Here is a 19,987-nt window from a genome sequence, read left to right as displayed (position 1 = left end):
TTTCTTTCATGTCTATACCTGCTTCAGAGCCTGAGAAAGGTTTTTGTAAACAGGGTTAAATCTGTCATCTCTTCAGAAAACCCTCTGATTTTAGGGTATAATTTTCATACAACTCTTAGGTTTCAGAGTGGGTTTATATTTGGTCTATCAGGTCTTAATGGATTAATAAACATTTAATATTTACCATGATATCTTCTACAAATGCACGGTGTTACGAATAATAATGTTGTATCTTCTACAAGCATGGCAAAGAACCATTGAACAGGCAAGGGGGGCCCACTGGGACTGCCCAGACATTTGAGTCACGCCCCTGCAGTAGAGGGAGCACATATTACTAATCGGCCTGTGACATCTTTTTACTGCGCTTCATCGATATGATATGAAGGGGACCTTAACATTTGGCCCTCAGTTGGACGTATTAAGCCTTTCACAAGGAGCAGGAAACCTCCCACATAGTGTTGGTCAGGCAAGGCGTAATGGATCTTACAAATTTAAACAGAAAATTAAGCAATGTCACGAATATCCAACTAAAAACATAGCTGCACTGAGAATGTTGTTGGTGGCACTGACACCAAACCTTGTTCAAGTGTATCACATGGTTTCACTGTGAAAACACATCGAAAGCGACAACTGGAAAGAGCAGTGTTTGATTTAGAAGAATGAAAACAGTCTTCAGGAACGTCTTCAACGCCCTCCAGAGTAAACTCAGCGAGGCCATTAAAGTTAGACATCAGAGAAAAACATGTACAGAGCCTGTGAGGCCTGGTTTTTGTCACTGAGCTGACTTTGTGTTACCGTTAAACAGAAGTGTGTGTCACTGCTTTGGACTCCGTCATCTATGCCATCCAGTGATGGGCGTCCTGGCAAAGGTTATAATCTAAAATTCCCACATTCCCTACCCAAATAAAAACAGCGAACTGATTATTTTGTTGCTGCAGCACGAACAAAGCTCACATCCCCTCCACCCCATCCCATTGCACCACACCCCTTTCATAGGGGAAGTGCGGGGGCACCAAGTCTAACACCTCCGTGAGTTATCTGCAGTTCCTCGCTGTGTCATGAACGTCTGTAATCACAGTGATAAGTCTGTTTTCTGATCTCTACGTATAAAAAGTTAGCTTAGTTACAGCTACATAGTAACGTCTTTATGATTCTACCTTCCCTACACAAACACGTGTTTCATCTTCTGAGTCACTCTGTGTCACCTTGGGAGGGAATCAGTCGGATGTGATCACGTTCTTTCAAACCTACTCAGCCCAGACTCCACCTGGAAATACAGCAGCTCAAGGAATGAGAACACACAAAACCCCTTTACATAATGTGGTTGTCACTTTTTGCCCCTGCGGCTATAGGTCGTCCGTCCAGCTCCCTTGTTTCTACTTCCTCCTCTACGTCCAGTCACTTCCCCCCCTGAGGAAAGTGGAAGGCAGCTCTCTTCCTGCTCTGCTGTGCTAATGAAGAGAAGACATTGAACAATTTAGGAAGAGCTATGATTGATTTAGACTTACCATAAGTCAGACAATTGACTTTCTACCTCGGTAGCTATTATTGTGCCTCAAGGAAGTCTGTCTACTCCGAGAGTCTGTGAGTCAGTGCCTACTCCTGGAGACTTGCTTCTATTATAAGATAAGTCTCTCATCAACAATTTGGTCAAGTCCATTTTCAACAGGCTGTTGATGTATACTTAATAATTTACATAAGTAAAGTTGGTACAGAATATAGCAGCAAGATCTCTTACAAACAGCGTAGAGAACACATCACACCAGTCCTATCGGATAAACACTGCCTTAAATCAGACGCTTTTTATTTCATAAATTAAACCCTGACTCTGCTCCGAGACCCCCGAGGACAGAGAGTCATACGCTGTTTCGTGAATCAATGGCTCATTTTAAAACAGCAATTAAAAGTTACCAGTATGGCAATTTTAAGGTTTTAATTTCTATTTGTTTTTTTTCATTGTTATTCTTTTATCTGATTTATTTTATTGCATTACAGAGTATGATCTATTATTACTTTTATAAGAATTATTTTACCATCTGTACACAGTATTATTTGTAATATTATATCGATTTACCTCTGATGATACACTGGGCTCTGCCTCAAAACAATCTCTCACCTTTAGCTTTATCCAGAGCCGCACTTTTTAAGCATTATAATGTAACATGATGGCATTATGGAAAGTGTAACATTTATAAATAATCACCTTAAAAAACTGAAATAACTTTGACAAGATAAGTAATTGTGTATGAGGGCTGGGCAAAATAAAGATTATACATGAGCCTGAGCTCCGTGAGAGCTGGATGTTTGGCAAATATCTTTCTTCCCGTGAGACTTAAACTTTCAATTTATCATCTAGATAAAGAAGGTCAAGATTTACTCATCTCATGGGATTGGGCTCTACTCCGGTGTGTGTGTGTGTGTGTGTGTTTATGTGTGTTGGTGGGCTAGTCTCTCTATGATATGTGAGGGGGTTGAGCAATCAGACCACCACAAACCAGGACGGAACTTCCTTCCTCGCCTGATCCAACAAAAAAAAAAAAAACACTCTCAGCTGGAGGCCTTTATAAATGGGGACTATGTTCAGCTCTCAGTCACTGGATCAGATTCGGATCGACGAGCACTGAGTTTCACGCCATCGTGGGTCTTTCTAACATCGACATCATGAGTCCTACAACACAAGCTCTGCTGATCTGCGTGGTTTTCCTCTGCGGGCTGGCGGACGCGGTGCTCGCTCTGCACGGACACTGCGCCGACAATCGGTGTTTTGTGCTTTTACGCGAATCCCAGGACTTTCCGGGGGCTCGGACAAGCTGCAGGGACACGGAGGGACAGCTGCTCGCGATCAGCTCTGAACAAGCGGAGGAGACATTAGCGGGTCCACTGAGCGGACATAGCGGGAGTTTCTGGCTGGAGCTGCAGGGCACCGGCAGGAAGCCAGAGGAAGCCCCGGCAGATCTTGGAAACTGCTCCTCCGTCTCCGTGTCGGGGAAAGGGAACATCCTGGTGTCCGGGAAGCGGTGTCGCAACGTGCTGGACGGGTTTCTGTGCCAGTACACTTTCCAGGAGCCTTGCAGTCGCATCAAGCCGGACGGGGGCGCACAGGTGAGGTATACCACCCACATGGGGTTCGACGTCAACGAGTCTGAAGTGTTTCCACCAGCAACCACCGCTGTGGCGGACAAGGTCGGTGGGAAACATCTGGACTCGAAACATCTGTGTTTCTCTGGGGGGTGGATGCGCGCTCCCTGGAGCTGTGAGGTGTTCAAGGGCGGGTGCGAGCACAGCTGCAACCAAACAACACGCACCTGCACCTGCCCCGAGGGACGAGCCCTCCACCCCAACGGCATCACCTGCGCCCAGGTCCCGTCGGATGTCTCTCCTCTACCCGTCCTCTCCTGCCCCGGGGGCCACAAGCCGGCGCAGGACGGGAGAAGCTGCGTGGACGTGGACGAGTGCACGGAGGGGGGGGAGGACCCGTGCACAGCCGAGGGCCAGGAGTGTGTGAACACAGATCGAGGGTTCGAGTGCAGGTGCAGAGGCGGCTTCGACATGGAGGACGGGGCGTGCGTAGACGTGGCGATCTGCTCGAAGTGCGAGCACATGCGGTGCGTGAAGCCCACCGGGGTGTACGAGTGTGCGTGCAGGAAAGGGTTCCGGGTGTCAGACCAGGACACCACCAAGTGCGAGCGACACTGCACCGAGAGGGACTGCGAGGCCGTGTGCACGGAGGTCGGGGATGTGCAGGACCCGGAGATGCGACACTGCGAGTGCCCCGAGGGCTACATCCGAGACGGCGGGGTCCTCTGCACGGACATCAATGAGTGTGACACGGAAGGGCAGTGTGACCACAAGTGTGACAACGTGTTCGGTGGATTCAGGTGTTCGTGCTACGAGGGCTTCAGGCTGCAGGGGGACTCCACGTGTGTGCCAACCGAGGAGGTGGAGGGTGAGTCAGGCGATCTTCCTCCAAGCCTCATACCGGCCACGGCTCACCCGGCCGCGGTGCCCTCTTACATCCGGACCGGCAGCGTCCTGGGCATCACCGTGTTCATGGCACTGTGCGCGGCGCTGCTGTGCCTGCTGGTGCACACCGTGGTGAAACGCTGCGGCAGGTTCGAGCTCTCCTCCTTCAGACGACCGGACATAGATGTCTTCTACCTGCAGCAGGTGACCACGGATACCTACAAGAGGCTGTCCTTCGACAAACAGTTCAAAAGTGACGTGCAAAGACTGTGATCTGGAGTGGGCATATGGGACTTTAAGTTTTCACACTTATCCAGAAAGCGGTCACAAGAATCTCTTACAGCAGCGATGGATGAGGTCAAATAAGACTTTAAGGAGAAACAGCTTCATGCTTCCTGGATATGTAACAGATTTCTATGTGGAATTGGCTGTTAATTAGCTTAATGGTTATAACAGTTCATATATTATATTACTAAAATGGAACGGTTTTGGATTTCCTGCAGTCAGAGCAATATAAAACAAGATGCTGTTACAACAGTGTCAAGTAATGGTACTAAAAAGTAAGAGGGGTCAGTTTAAACATTTTAAATGCACTCAAAAGTAAAAGTACCACACTCATAACACAATAAGCTCCTTAAATTTTATTAGATAAGAAAGTACAGATATTTGCTGATATATATAGCAGAATAAAAGCTTTTTAAATATAATTCTTTATAGCACAAAATGTGCCTTCGTCTTTGCTCGACATTTTTACTTTTCATTTAATGTGTTATTACACATATCAGCTGTTACACTGTATTTTATCTTTTTATAAGGTCACACTGGACGTTTTATCAATAAAAAAAAGCCAAAAAGAAGAAGAAAATCTCTCAATAGTTAGCACTGACATTGGACCATCACTTTTAGTTGTAATAGTGTTAACTGGTTTCCATGGGATCTGGTTGTGAAGCATGCATGGCAGCCGGCCTTGAGGTTTTTATCAAAACAGCCTCTTGCCCTGTGGTTAATTCACATTCTGGCATTTTCATCATTAAAATAACTGCCATCAAGATCTAGAAACCAATGGCTGGGTTCCATCTCATCATCATATTACACAAAGAGAAATAGAAAAGTAGAATATATTTGAAATTCCCAAATTCTGTTTCAGATATGTTAAGGGAAGATTAGACTGTGATTCTTCATGTCATGACTTGTGAAAATACCTCATTTTAATCCCCCCAAAAAACACATAATTAATGAGGAATGACCTGTAAGAACTGTATCCTGAGTGGTTGAATAAGTCTACTGTGCAAATCTATCACACTGATGATGCAGAGGTTCTGCACAAGCTGTACTTCAGCATGAAGCTGTATGTTATTCACTGTGTACCCGGCTGCTGCTGACGGATCTGCTAAACACGAATGTAAAACTGTGCTGCTAACGTCTATATATGTAACAGAAAACACACATGCTCCTACTGATGCACCCAGTCTCTTTGTCTGTATAACAGGCTAACTGCAAGATGTTTTAAATATTTTTTATTCAATGATACTGTAAATAAAAAAAAACATTGCAGCTAAAGGTTGTATTCTGATTATTCTCCTGGATCAGGGGTTTTGTTTTTGTCTGGGTGATAGTCGGAGGGGAGGTATTTATTCATTCTTTTATTCATTGAATTATTTAGTTTTTCCTTTTTCCCACACCCAAAAGATATCTTTCTAGTTTTTGTTTCAGTTAATTTTCCTCCGTTGGCTTCTGTTGACCTCTCCCTGCAGATTCAACATACAAAAAGCTGCTGTTTATTAAATTGTTTACTGTTCTACTGGCTCCATTTAGCTGACTAAGACTCATGGCCAACATTGTAACCTTATGCGTGCAAAGGCAAAAGCTGCACTCTTTGGCTGAGCTGCCCGTCAGGAGAAGAAAAAAAGTGGTTTTTATTGTTGTGGCTGCCTAAATAGGAGCAGCTTAACAGTTGCTGAAGTGTGACCCAGTCAAATCCCAATATCGTCCAGTCACAAAATATTTTTTTAAAGATGCAAAGCAATGCAAATGGACTTTTTCACCTGTACAGTTTTTTCCTTCACATGATTTACACAATGTCCACTCATAATGATCTGAATTTACTGATAAAGAGTTTATTTTTGAATATTGTGGCTTGTAGATGGATGACAACATCCATATCACATTGCTGCTGAAAACGTTTACAGGAAACTATAGTCTTAAGTACACTAATATGTTGACTTCACTATCTGTGTGGGGGGGCATCCCCCCTGATGATAGCAAATATAAGTGTATAAGTGGGAGCCACGGTCCTGAAGGAATACTTACAAAAGAAAATAAGAGTAGGGGGAAGAATAAGCTTGGCAGAAACTAATCTCTTACTCTGGGTATAGAAATAAACAAACCAGAATCTCAACTTCTGACCCTTACTACTTTTCCCCCTCTGTTTAATTATCTCTGTTCATCTTCTCTCCTTATATCTTGTCCAATAGATTACAGCTCCTTGCACTGCCTATTTTCGATATAATTGCTTTCAAACTAGTGAAAAAGTGCACGGAAAAAGTTTCATGACGTCAACTCTTTTCAACAAAAAAACAACACAACTAAACTCAAACCGACATTCTCTGTGTTGAGGGGAGTTGGGAGGGGCCAAACTGTAAAAAGAGAAGGGGGCGTTGGTGTAGATGCCCCTCTTGCGTGCGTGCGTCCTGGTTACGTGTACGTGCGTAAAAGCCGTGAGTAATTGGGGATGTGGTCCGCCGTGCAGAGGAGAAAGTTTGAAGAGACAGTGAGTGGCCCGGCAGGCTGATTAAGAGGGACTTCCTTCCTCCGCCGGCACTGGTGTGGAGCAGGGGCTGGTTTATAAATGCGAGCTAAACACTTTGCCCAACAAACCCGTCTCGTCCAGGACCGCTGGACCGCGCCACAGCTCCAACAACAGCAGAGGTTGAAACATGAGGGATGTAACGGGACTGTTTGCTGCCTTGTTGGTTTTCCTGTTGGGAAGAACCGGCGGGATAGAGCAGAATAACGGATACTGTATTGGGACCAAGTGTTTCACGGTGGCTCAAGAATCCAGCGATTTCCCGACAGCGCAGAGACAATGTAGATCTAACGGTGGGCACTTAATGACAGTGCGCTCATCTGTATCACATGATGTTCTTTTTATCTTGTTGGGGAATTCGACTGGGCGGTTCTGGATCGGTTTGCATTTAAGCAGCGGCTGTCCTGAGGTTGGTCCCGATCTGAGGGGCTTCCAGTGGGTGACCAAGGACAGCCAGAGCGACTTCTTCAACTGGGCGCCGGGCTTTGACACCAGCTGCTCTTCTCCTCGCTGCGTCTCAGTTTCCAGAGCGGGCAACTTTCCATGGGTCCAGGAGCCATGTGGCGAGCAGGCGGCCGGGTTCCTCTGTGAGGTCGACTTCATTAACCCGTGCACTGGTCTGGAGCTTGCACAGGGCGAGTCGGTGGTCTACAGTAACCCCATGGGGTTCTGGGGCGAGGATTGGGTGTCTGTGCCCCCTGGAAGCACCGCCACCCGCATGCCATCCGAGATGAAATACCTCTGCTTCTCGGAGAAGTGGCTGCAGGCGCCCTGGAGCTGCGAGATCAGCGAGGGCGGGTGTGAGCACAAATGCGCAACGGACCCGAACCAGGTCCCCGCGTGTTACTGTCCCCAGGGACAAAGCGTCAACCCTGCAAATAAAATCACATGCGAAGTGGGCATAGCAGACCCGTGCCAGGCCCTGGGCTGCGCGCACGCCTGTTACCCGACCCTGGATTCCTACGCGTGCTTGTGCGACCACGGCTTCAAACTGGCTGCGGACGGCAGGTCGTGCGTGGACCTGGATGACTGCACGGACCCGCGCCAGTGTCCCGTAGAAAACTTCATGTGCGTCAACACCCTGGGTGGGTTCCAGTGCGTCTGCCAGGCTGGATACACGATGACCGGCGGGCTGTGCGTGGACCAGGACGAGTGCGCGTCCGCCCCTTGCGAGCATGCGTGCAAGAACACTCCTGGCAGCTTCTTGTGCTCGTGTTACGATGGATATGAAGTGGATCCGACGGCCCCGGTCAAGTGTCGGCTCCACTGCGGGATGGAGCGGTGCGCGGCGGAGTGCGACCCGAATGACGCGCTCATCTGCTACTGCCCCCTGGGGTACATCTCGGAGGAGATAGAGGGCGTGACCGTTTGCATTGACATGGACGAGTGTGAGCTTCAGTTTTGTGATCAACGCTGTGAAAACAAATTCGGCGGCTACGTGTGCTCGTGCCAGCGAGGATATGAGCTGCAGCACGGGTTCAATTGCGTAGAAATTGAAGATTTCACAGGTGAAGCAGAGACCTCAGCTCCATTTACATCGTCGTATATACCCTACCCCGACCCGACGAGTCGACCATCGGGGGTGTCAGTGGGGGCTTTCGTTGGGATAATACTGTGTACTGTCTTTTTTATCGTGTCGCTGGTTTTTCTGGCGCATCACATCCTGAACCGCAGAGGGAAGAGTGACAGCGCCAGTGCGCTCCGGGGGCGCGAGGATGAGGCGCACGGTTTACGTCAACTAACCAGTTACGCTTAAAAACACCTGAGAGAGAGAGAGAGAGAGAGAGAGAGAGAGAGAGAGAGAGAGAGAGAGAGAGAGAGAGAGAGAGAGAGAGAGAGAGAGAGAGAGAGAGAGAGAGAGAGAGAGAGAGAGAGAGAGAGAGAGAGAGAGAGAGAGAGAGAGAGAGAGAGAGAATGCGAATCTACAGACCAGAGCCACCCAGACATGGACAGATGATAAAAGATATGGAGGACAGGGATGTTGTTATGTCATTGGAGCAAAAAGTCACTTTAAACTCACAAGAACAAATATTTCTCCACAAACTCTAAACTTTTTTTAGTAAGCATCCACTGCCCTGAAGACATCTTCAATTCAACCCACACAGAACATAATCATTGTAATAATAAATACATAGAGTTTTGTTTGTTTTTTAAGTTTGTGCTGAAACTATAAAATTTGAAAAATGTGAATGAAGGAAAAGTCTGTTTCTCTTTTTATTGTCTCTGTCCCTTCAGACACAGACGGAGTGCCCCACCATGTGGACAAACATTGGAGTTACAGGTCACCAGGGCAGAGACACGGCTGCAAAATGGGTTTTATATATTATTACTTACGTTTTAAAAGATCAATGGTACATATACACAATCCTTCACAATGATGAACCACATGAAACTCATGACTTCAGCACACATTGCACTTATAACTCACAGCAGGCCCGAGGTCATAAATAGACAGGGATAAGTGAAAATGTATTGTATATGACAGTTCCAATGCACATATATGAAAAACTTAGCCTATTCCACTACAAGAAGTGGTTTCTTATAAAGTTTAGAAGTGATAAAAGTATATTAACAACACTTAATTAATCAAAGAAGAAAAGTTCTTATTCTGCAATTCCCTATCATAGATATACGCTTACCCAAAAGTTTGCCCAAATGTTTTTTTGGTGCCTACAAGTTAAGTCCAGGTGGTCATGACTTCTCTAAAGGAGTAGGAACAACACAAAAACAGTGATAGAGATATGAATGTATATTTCTTATGGACACAATGGAATACTGATGATTTTTTAATGTAAAATATTACTCTGTTGGTTGTTAAATACGTGTAGCAGATAATTTTTCTGGAGTACTGTAGATGTATAAAGTAGTAGAAAAATAGAAACACTAAAACAAAGAAGACAATGCACTGCACTGAAATACAGCTCCTAATTAATTAAAAAAGTGTAGCACACTGGGCGGCTGTGGCTCAGGAGGTATAGAGCTGCTCAACTTGACTATATTATTTAAATATTCATCAATAACATACGTGGTCATATCATATCATATCATATAGAAGATGTATTGTGCAGATATTTAACAATAAGTTCATTTAATTTTACAATTGGTATTATACATAAATGTATATCTACATATATCCATGAGATGTAGCTGTGTGAAAATAATATATCATCTAAGAGGCAACACAAGGAGCCACACAACCATCATTCTTGATATATATCATATACAATATTATTAAATGGGCATTTAAAGCACCGTAAAAGTAGTCGTTTGCCTCTCACCACTGGGTAGAAGTACTACATGTTGTGTTTAGCAGTGATATTAGAGGTAGTAAGCAGGTTAGGGTTAGGGTTAGCAGGGATTTAGAAATGGTCAGACAGTTGGAAAGGGGTGGATGTCGCCAGAGTTTGAGCAGGAACTGTAAGTGGAGGATAAACGAGTGTGTGAAAGAGGAAGAGGGCCAAGTTGCGAAATTCCTCTGTTTGTCAGAGTCGATTGCAGGTCAGGTAGGACTGAGTGTAGCGAGCACATGTATTTACACTGTCAAGCTCACATTGTTTAGTGTTACGTGTACACACCAGGTATTACGGTAACAGCGGGTCAGAGTAGATTTCAGAATAAAAGCTCCGTTCCGTTGACAATTCAATTAATAGTACCTGTTACGGACAGTGTTCTGTATGTCCTGTATGTATACATGTGTTGTGTTCTGTCTTGTGTTGTTGTTTTGTTCCCACATCCTTATAGACTGGTGTTGCCTCCAGTGACTGGAAGGGGGAGCTCTCGGGCAGGACGTGCCAGTGAAGTGGCCAGAAGAAGAAGCATCATGGCCGCTCATCTCACCTGCATCCAATCTTCCAATCACCCCACCTGTGACAGATCTCTCGTCAACCCTTCCCCTTTAAATAGTCCTGTGTTTGTTTTGTTGGCGAGAGGAGACTTTTGTGGTGAGCTGTGTCAGAGCGCTGATTGTTTTGTTTGGTCCTGATGTTGACTGGTGTCTTGAGTTAGTCTTTACCAGTATTTGTTTAAGTTGTAGCAGCCTACTTTTGTTTTGACTTTTGTCTTTGTTGACTTTGTTTGTTGTGCGCACAGGGACTACAAGGACAGGTAAGATACTCCGGGGTTTACATATCACACTCACGTAGGTTTACTGTTTGTTAAAACCTCAGGTTAGAGTGAGCACCACCCGCTGTACTTTTGGGTGCTAAGCACCTGTAAAGGGGGGGGGGATTTCTTTGTGTTCTTTTTCTTTGGTGCCACTGTTAGTCCTTGTTGATCCCTGTGTTGCTTTGTCTAAATAAATACTGTCTTTATCTTATATCTGGTCTTGTGTTTTGTGTGATTGCACCCTCACTTATTCAGACCTGTTGCATTTATGTTATGTCCAGCTACGAGCCACCAGAGGGCGTAACATAAATTGGGGGCTCGTCCGGGATCTTTGATCCTAATTAAGCAACAGGTTTGTTAAGTGTTGGTGTGCAGTGTACACGTCAAGTAGGCTGTTACTTTTGGTTAGGTTAGTTAAGGTTTGAGTGAAGGCTGGTTGAAACATCATGGACACGTTTGATCTTGCGTGTTTTCTTAGTGATCCTTCTGTGGAACAGATCTCTGTAAAAAAAAAAAGATTTGTATGCCATTGCGGCACATTTTGAATTTTCAGTCCCCCCAAATCAGCTTAAAGCTGAATTGAAAGAAGAGGTCGTACGTATGTTGGTTCACAATTAAGTGCTTGGTACGGGCAGCAGTGCCGCTACTCGTGCGCCCACTAGTCCAGCCTCATCCTTGTCTTCTAACTCAGAGAAGGACAGCAGGGAGGAAGAGGTAGATGGGGAAGGGCTGGGTAAGGATGAGTCAGTTCCTTCTGATCTGGAGCGTAAGCCTCCTCTAACTGTGCCCCGACTCTCTCCATTTTCCTCACCTAGAGCAAGTGATGATGCCCGCTATAGGCTACGCTTAGCGCGCTTGCAGATGGAGGCGCAGGAGAAAGAGAAAGAAGCAGAGTATAGTCACAAGTTGGCTATTTGTAAAATGGAATTAGAAATAGAGGCGGATAGCCGCAGATTAGAAATAGAGGCGGATTACCGCAGAATAGAAATAACCGCAGATAAAGAGGTGAAGTTAAAGCGCCTAGAAATAGAAGCTGCTGCTGCGAGTTCAGCTCAAACTCGGTCCGTATCTGCTGAATCCTCAGCGCCGGCGAGAGGTTTTGAAGTGAGCCGAAATATCGTGCTAGTACCTCAGTTTCGTGAGGCGGAAGTAGACTCATATTTTACTGCCTTTGAGCGAGTGGCTACCTCCCTGCAATGGCCAAAAGAGGTATGGTCTATAATGCTTCAATGTAAACTCACAGGTAAAGCCCAGGAGATTTTAGCTTCCCTCTCTCTAGAAGACAGTTTGTCATATGACACTATCAAGGCAGCTGTGCTTCGTGCATACGAACTCGTGCCGGAGGCGTATAGACAAAAGTTCAGGACATTTAAGAAATTGTCAAGTAAAACTTTCGTGGAGTTCGCCCGTGAGAAAGAGACTTTGTTTAATCGCTGGTGCAAGGCAAGCAACGCGACGGATTTTGACACCCTATCTCAATTGGTTCTCATCGAAGAGTTCAAGAATTGTCTGCCTGATCGAATAGTAACGTATCTCAATGAGCAAAAGGTTGGGACAGTAGGGCAAGCTGCGGTGCTTGCTGATGAGTTTGTGTTATCGCACAAGCAAACATTTGGGATTCCCCGATATGAGAGTAGGTCTTTTACTCCTTCTGCCTCGGCTAGAATGCAGTCTAGTCCGCCACGTCCCTTGCCTCTCCGCTCTAACGAGGAACGGGAGTGTTACTATTGTCACGAAACAGGTCACATAAAGGCTGACTGTTTTAGGTTAAAACGCAAGCAGTCACAGCCAAGCAAACGACCAAAAGAGGTTGGTTTGGTGCAAACATTGTTGGGTCCAGTGTCACTAGTCCAGGAGATGGAGGACAATACTCTGGAACCCTGTTACACACCATTTGTGTTGGACGGCCTGGTTTCCCTTAGTGCAAATGCGTTGAACCAGCGTCCAGTGCGCATATTAAGAGATACTGGCGCAGCACAGTCTTTTATATTGTCAGATGTGTTACCTTTTTGCAATGACACTTTAAGTGGCTCCAGTGTGCTTGTGCAAGGCATTGAAATGGGCTTTGTGTCTGTGCCTCTCCATAAGATACATTTATCCTGTGACCTAGCAAATGGAGTGTTTAAAGTGGGCGTGCGCCCGTCTTTGCCCGTTAGAGGCGTCACATTTCTGCTAGGGAATGACATCGCTGGTGGCAAAGTTATGCCAGTTTTAGAAGTTCTAGAAAGACCTGAGATTTTGCAGCCTGATGTGTTGGCTCAGGACTTCCCTGAAGTGTTCCCTGTGTGTGTGGTCACCCGTGCTCAAGCACGTAGTCTGGGTGAAGCAGTTGATTTGTCGGATACCCTGTTCGCTACTGAGGTGTCTGGCCAGACTCTTTCCCCATCTGTGATTATTCAGTCTACTGCTGAGCCGAGTGTCCAGCTTAAGGTTCAGGGCGATACTTCCACCACAGAGACAACTAGGTTGCCTATGGTACGAAGTAGTCTTATTGCTGCTCAGAAGGAGGACGTTACTTTAGCAAAGTGTTTTGCTGCGGCTCTTGCTCCAGAGAACGCTAAAAATAAAGAAATTGATTATTTTATGGAAAATGATCTACTGATGCGGAGATGGAAATCTTGCGCTGATTTTGATAATGAGTGGAGTAATGTTTTTCAGATTGTTGTGCCTACACAGTACAGACAGTCCGTGTTATCTCTGGCTCATGAACATCTCTGGTCTAGTCATCTAGGTGTTACGAAAACCTATGACCGAGTGTTGCGACATTTCTTCTGGCCAGGTTTGAAGCGAGATGTGTCTTCGTTTTGCCGTACGTGCCACGTATGTCAGATCACGGGGAAGCCTAATCAGGTTATCAAGCCTGCACCTCTTCACCCGATCCCGGCTATAGGGGAACCGTTTGAGCACGTGTTGGTTGATTGTGTTGGTCCTCTGCCAAAAACAAAATCCGGTAACCAGTTCCTGTTAACAATCATGTGTGTAGCTACCCGGTATCCAGAGGCTATCCCTCTTAGGAGTATAACAGCTCAGTCAGTAGTAAGGGCCCTGATCAAGTTCTTTTCTACTTTCGGCCTTCCTAAGATCGTGCAAACCGATCAAGGTACCAACTTCCTTTCGGGTATTTTTGAACAGGTGTTAACATCCCTCTCGATATCACATCGGATCTCGAGTGCTTATCACCCTGAGTCGCAGGGGGCACTCGAAAGATGGCATTAGACGTTTAAGTCAGTGTTGCGCAAATATATCATGGAGAGCGGTAGGGAATGGGATGAAGGCGTCCCTTTGGCTCTATTTGCCGTTAGGGAAATAGTGCAAGAGTCACTAGGTTTTAGTCCAGCAGAGCTGGTATTTGGTCACACCGTGAGAGGCCCTTTAAGGGTGTTAAAGGATCAGCTAACAGACAAGACAACAGGGTATGAAGCGGCAGTTTGATGAAAAAGCACTTCCACGTTCTCTACAGCCAGGTGACTTGGTTTTAGTGTTACTGCCCATTCTGAGTAATTCAATGAGTGCTCGGTTTTCAGGACCTTATACTATTGACAGGAGGTTGAGTGCCACTGACTATGTGGTCAGGACCCCTGATAGAAGACGGAAAACCAGAGTGTCATATAAATATGTTGAAAAACTATTACAACAGAGACGAGGTCCAGCCGGAGACACGCAGTGCGCCTCTTGTAGCCACTGTTGAGGCTGCGGTGTCACTAGCAGTGAGCCCTAATGCGGTGAGTGATGAGGATGGCCTGAGTTTACGCAATGCCCAGCAACAGACCCCTCGGTTGTCCAATTCAGAGATGTTGGTGAAACTTCCATCCTTGATGCATCATTTAAGCAGGGAGCAGGAAGCTGACCTACTCTGCCTTATCTCAGAGTTCCCCTGTCTGTTTGGAGATGTGCATATATTGTGTTTAGTGGTGTACCTAACTGTACTGCATATTTGGATGATGTGGTAATACACTCATCAGAGTGGACTGCTCATGTGGACTCGCTAAGAACTGTGTTTCAGCGACTGGCTGATGCATCCCTGACACTGAACCTGGCAAAGTGTGAGTTTGGGAAGGCAACTGTGACCTACTTGGGTAAACAGGTGGGCGGAGGCCAAGTGCGTCCCTTGGAGGCCAAAATCGCAGCAATCACGTCTTTCCCAGTGCCCACCACTCGGCGGGAGTTACGCCGATTCCTCGGAATGACTGGTTACTACCGAGGGTTCTGTAGGAACTTCTCTTCTGTTGCAGCCCCAATGACTGACTTGATCAGTCCATTGGTAAAGTTTGTCTGGTCAGACAGGTGTCAAACTGCCTTTGAGTGTTGTAAAGCACTCTTGTGTAATGCGCCAGTACTCAGTGCTCCTGATTTTAGTAAACCGTTTTCCACGGAAGTCGATGCGAGCGGTATTGGTGCAGGTGCAGTTTTAACTCAGATGGATTCTGAGGGTTTGGTCCACCCTGTAGGATTCTTTTCGAAGAAGTTTAATAGTAGCCAAATGCACTACTCTACCATAGAACAGGAGACGTTGGCTTTGCTGCTTGCGCTTCAATTTTTTGAGGTGTATGTTGGGTCTAGTGCGGAGCCTGTGGTGATTTACACAGACCACAATCCGCTGGTGTTTCTGCATCGCATGCACAACCACAACCAACGACTGATGCGTTGGTCTTTGTTTATTGAGAATTACAACCTGGTGATCCACCACAAAAAGGGCACCGAGAATGTGTTTGCAGACGCTCTGTCTCGCGTGTAAATATTGTTGGTCAGTAGTCCTCAAAACCTCTCTGTGGGAAATTGATATTGATTTTGGGTTTACGGGATGGTTTAAGGTATCGTCAGCCCTGGGCTGACTCTTTATGGGGGGGAGTGTTACGGACAGTGTTCTGTATGTCCTGTATGTATACATGTGTTGTGTTCTGTCTTGTGTTGTTGTTTTGTTCCCACATCCTTATAGACTGGTGTTGCCTCCAGTGACTGGAAGGGGGAGCTCTCGGGCAGGACGTGCCAGTGAAGTGGCCAGAAGAAGAAGCATCATGGCCGCTCATCTCACCTGCATCCAATCTTCCAATCACCCCACCTGTGACAGATCTCTCGTCAACCCTTCCCCTTTAAATAGTCCTGTGTTTGTTTTGTTGGCGAGAGGAGGCTTTTGTGGTGAGCTGTGTCAGAGCGCTGATTGTTTTGTTTGGTCCTGATGTTGACTGGTGTCTTGAGTTAGTCTTTACCAGTATTTGTTTAAGTTGTAGCAGCCTACTTTTGTTTTGTCTTTTGTCTTTGTTGACTTTGTTTGTTGTGCGCACAGGGACTACAAGGACAGGTAAGATACTCCGGGGTTTACATATCACACTCACGTAGGTTTACTGTTTGTTAAAACCTCAGGTTAGAGTGAGCACCACCCGCTGTACTTTTGGGTGCTAAGCACCTGTAAAGGGGGGGGGAATTTCTTTGTGTTCTTTTTCTTTGGTGCCACTGTTAGTCCTTGTTGATCCCTGTGTTGCTTTGTCTAAATAAATACTGTCTTTATCTTATATCTGGTCTTGTGTTTTGTGTGATTGCACCCTCACTTATTCAGACCTGTTGCATTTATGTTATGTCCAGCTACGAGCTACCAGAGGGCGTAACAGTACCATTTCCATTGTAAACTCTCCCTTTTTGTAATGTTTTGTTATCTTCAACCGTGTTAAAGCTCTGGAGCTACTTCAGATATAATCCTTGTCATTAGTGACTCCCTCTCAAACAGTTCTACAATATACTGTCACTTTCTAATGTGTATATGCTAGCTGTTGTGCAGAGCTTTTTTATAATCAGTCTATGCTACAGAGAGAGGTTTACCTTCATTATACCTGGTTTATCTGCAGTGAAGATTTTATAGTCAATGTTTTTTCATAAAATCCAACAAATTGTTTAATTACTGTTTAATGTGTGTGGCCTATACATAGGTTTTAATTATTTTATTAAATGGTGTCGTTTTTTCATACATTGCGGTTCAGCTATTTCAAAGGCATGGTAAGCAATCAACACAATCTTCAGACCCAAGTTCACAACTTTTGCTATTACGTTGCATTATGGGAAATGTAGGAATAGGAATTTTAGGAGGTTGATCCAAACAGGAGTCGAAAAGACAGGATATTTCTACCTCTGTTTCTGTTCCTTCCTGTTGAGCTGACACTGATATTTGATCACTGCATTTTTAAGTGATTCAGCTGACAGATAAATATATGACCTGGCAGGTGAAGCACTTCCAGAAAATGATTGGTGTTTTAAAAAATCTTCTGTAGGCTTCAATACAGAAATTGATATTGGGACCAACTATTTCTACTCTGAATTCACATTAGAGAAAATATATTTTCGTTTAGGTGCATGACAGAGCAGTGTTGAAATGGATATCAAGTCAGTTTATTGGAACAAAACATAATTACACAATGTTGTAAAAAAAGGCAAAACATGATACTTTTTCTTGTCCAATTGACAGAATGTATCTAGTCAAAAGAAGTAAATCTACTCGCCCTGTCATCAATGACAGACAGACCGAGAGACACTGTTGTCTTCAGGCTTTCATCCCAGTCTCCCAGTCACATCCTCACTTCTGCTAAATGAACTGGTTGATGAGCTTGCTCTGCTCTGACTCCACCTTGGACAAGGCTTCATACTCGATACGGTACCTGAGACAAGCAAACACAACAGTAGACAAACTGTTATGACAAAATTAATACAATACAAAATAAAAACACCTATCACTCACAGGAAAGTGATTACGAATGATGTGTGTAGTAGAAATGATGATAGAAGACAACAATTTAGAATGGTAACAATTTGCTACATCAAAATAATAACAGTCACCAGATGATGTCATGGCATGAGCTACCTACTGGTAAATGTGAGAATTAAAATTTGTGTCTATTATCATTTACTGTTATAAAAATTAATATTACACATCAAACACTTTCCTGGAAAGCTGCCACATAGCACATGACTGTATTGTGCTAGACTCCATGACACAGTCAACCCACAACCTGGTCAGCTCTAGATTTCTAATTGAAAATATAAACATTTCATGAATGCAAAACTAAATTTCCTATTTAAAATGGTCCGACCATTTATGATGGAATTTATGAATGCATCCAAAACAATGTAACCCATGTTTGTATCATGTAGATAACTCTTTTGTGTGGGCTCACTGGGAGACTTGCAGAGAGATGTCTCTTCTAAACTGAGAACAGCTAAAATACATCATAATCAAATGCATTCATCACAGAAATAGTAAGAAAACATGTGAGGATCACAACATTAGATCAGAAATCTTTTTTCTTAACATCTGGAGTGAAGAGAGCAGGGCCGTTAATAATGGAGCTTATCAATACTGTGGCCTTTAATAATTGAGCCCTGGGCTTGTTTAATACTGGGGTTAGGGACAGATCCCTTGACTTAAATGGAAAGAGTGCCAGGACGTATCTAGCACATACTAGCACTATTTAACTTTTCGTAATGAAGTTGACCTACACACAATTTACCTCTCAAGTTGGCTCTTTTTCTCAGCAATGAGAGCCTGCAGCTGCTGCTGTTGAACCTCCCTCTGTTTTGCCATTAACTTCCGCAGATTCCTCGCTGCTATCGCCTAAAGGAGAAGAGAACATGAATACTTCGGCCAAACAGAGGCACATACTGTAAAGTCTATAGGTAAAAACAGCTAAAGTGATTTGAAGAAGAGTTCATCCATTCCAGCTTTCAATGGCAAGCATACCTTCCTCTTTTGTTTTTCCACTTCTTTTGCCAGTTCATCAATCAGCCGAATCGAACCTGCGGCTATTTTCTGAAACTGTTCAATTTCTGGAACAGATAACAAATTCCCACAGATGTACATCAAGTTGGTATAGACAGAGGGAAACACTCATGACCAAATGGCCTCAACAAAATCTTTATTGCTCACTGTCCACAAAGTCTTTCGACCCCTCCTGCAGCGCTGAGGTCTTCTTGCTGACATCAGGTTCCACTGCAGTGAGGTTCTTGAGTTCATCAAAATAAATGCCTGCCTTGGCCAGCGGGTCTTTAGCCATGGCTGCTGTAACAAAGGAGACAAAAACACGAAAGATGGAAAAATGAACGGAGATAAATACACACATGTATATGAACAGTAGCCTTAACAGACTTTGTGGTGGAGAGCCCTCTTTGAGAAGATCTATTTCACAGACAGAATATAACATTCCATAGAAGACTAAACACTGAATCCCACAGTATCAACCGGACAGCGTGCAACATATCTTAAGCTGTAAAATGACTTTTTATTTGGCTATCACACTGAGACAATATCCATTTTGCTGACATTGTCTGCCAGCAGCTGATGTGTTAAAAAGTAAACACTTGGGGGGTCTATATTTTCTTCAATGAAAGATTACCATGTGGCAGGACAGGCAGGTGCTTTTCTGCCGTTTTAATGCTGAGCTTCTAAAATGCCTGGTTGAAACAAACAAATAATCTTCTTTTCTTTGTTCGGTGAATTACCGGATCTACTGTTCCATCCACTGTCTTCCTCTTCATTGGATCTGCCTTAGATCAAAGGCATGTGTTGATGCCACATCCGATCAAAGGATACAACAGATTTGTCACACTGCCAAGTTAAAAAATTACCTGTGATGGTCATATCATTGACCCAGATTATGCAAGCAGAAATGACGCGTGGTTGCCACCCGCTAGTGGACTGAGTAGGGGGAGAGGATGAAGAGGAAGTGCTCAACTAATTTTATCGCATTTATCACGATACAGTAGATAGCAGCAATGCAAGTTGGTTGTCACCCGCCAAAAAAACAAATTAAGAAGAAGAAGTAGCTCCAGGTATGGTGCACCAATGCAGTGTATTGCTGTAATGCACCTTGACGTTGGATGCCATCTGCCAATAAACTGAAAAATTAAGATGTTTGAATGGTTGAAATTGGTTGAAGTATGTGGAAGTAGTGTGCGGTACTGAGAGTACTTACAGAGTAAATAATTAATACGTAATATGATAAATAAGAGTAAGAGAATAAGAGTCGGGGGCGCTGATCTCTATTATGGCAACACTCATATAATCAGTTTATCTTTAGCAAGTGGTCTTCCAAAGCACAACATAATGAGATGAATTGCAGAGCTTTTAATTTG

At 44.6% G+C, this 19,987-nt stretch overlaps 3 protein-coding genes across 3 annotated transcripts; 2 read left to right on the top strand and 1 right to left on the bottom strand.

Moving 5' to 3' along the window:
- The first annotated feature begins 2,564 nt into the window (after positions 1-2,564).
- LOC133024536 (thrombomodulin-like) lies at positions 2,565-4,241 on the top strand. The gene has a single exon (XM_061091677.1). It carries the CDS (start codon positions 2,662-2,664, stop codon positions 4,234-4,236), a length of 1,575 nt encoding a protein of 524 aa, XP_060947660.1. The 5' UTR covers positions 2,565-2,661; the 3' UTR covers positions 4,237-4,241.
- A 2,518-nt stretch (positions 4,242-6,759) lies between these two features.
- Positions 6,760-8,536, top strand: thbd (thrombomodulin). The gene has a single exon (XM_061091870.1). The coding sequence runs from the start codon at positions 6,900-6,902 to the stop codon at positions 8,523-8,525; it is 1,626 nt and encodes a 541-aa protein (XP_060947853.1). The 5' UTR covers positions 6,760-6,899; the 3' UTR covers positions 8,526-8,536.
- An 8,908-nt stretch (positions 8,537-17,444) lies between these two features.
- LOC133024245 (intraflagellar transport protein 20 homolog) lies at positions 17,445-18,909 on the bottom strand. Its single transcript, XM_061091274.1, has 4 exons — positions 18,783-18,909; positions 18,597-18,682; positions 18,367-18,470; positions 17,445-17,517 (listed from the first exon to the last, which is right to left on the bottom strand). Exons 1-4 carry the CDS (start codon positions 18,907-18,909, stop codon positions 17,445-17,447), a joined length of 390 nt encoding a protein of 129 aa, XP_060947257.1.
- Positions 18,910-19,987: the final 1,078 nt, after the last annotated feature.

The sequence above is a fragment of the Limanda limanda genome, chromosome 18, assembly GCF_963576545.1.
Source record: "Limanda limanda chromosome 18, fLimLim1.1, whole genome shotgun sequence".
NCBI classification, from domain to species: domain Eukaryota; kingdom Metazoa; phylum Chordata; class Actinopteri; order Pleuronectiformes; family Pleuronectidae; genus Limanda; species Limanda limanda.
Note: the sequence above shows the minus strand (reverse complement) of the source record. Positions and strands in the feature narration are given on the sequence as shown.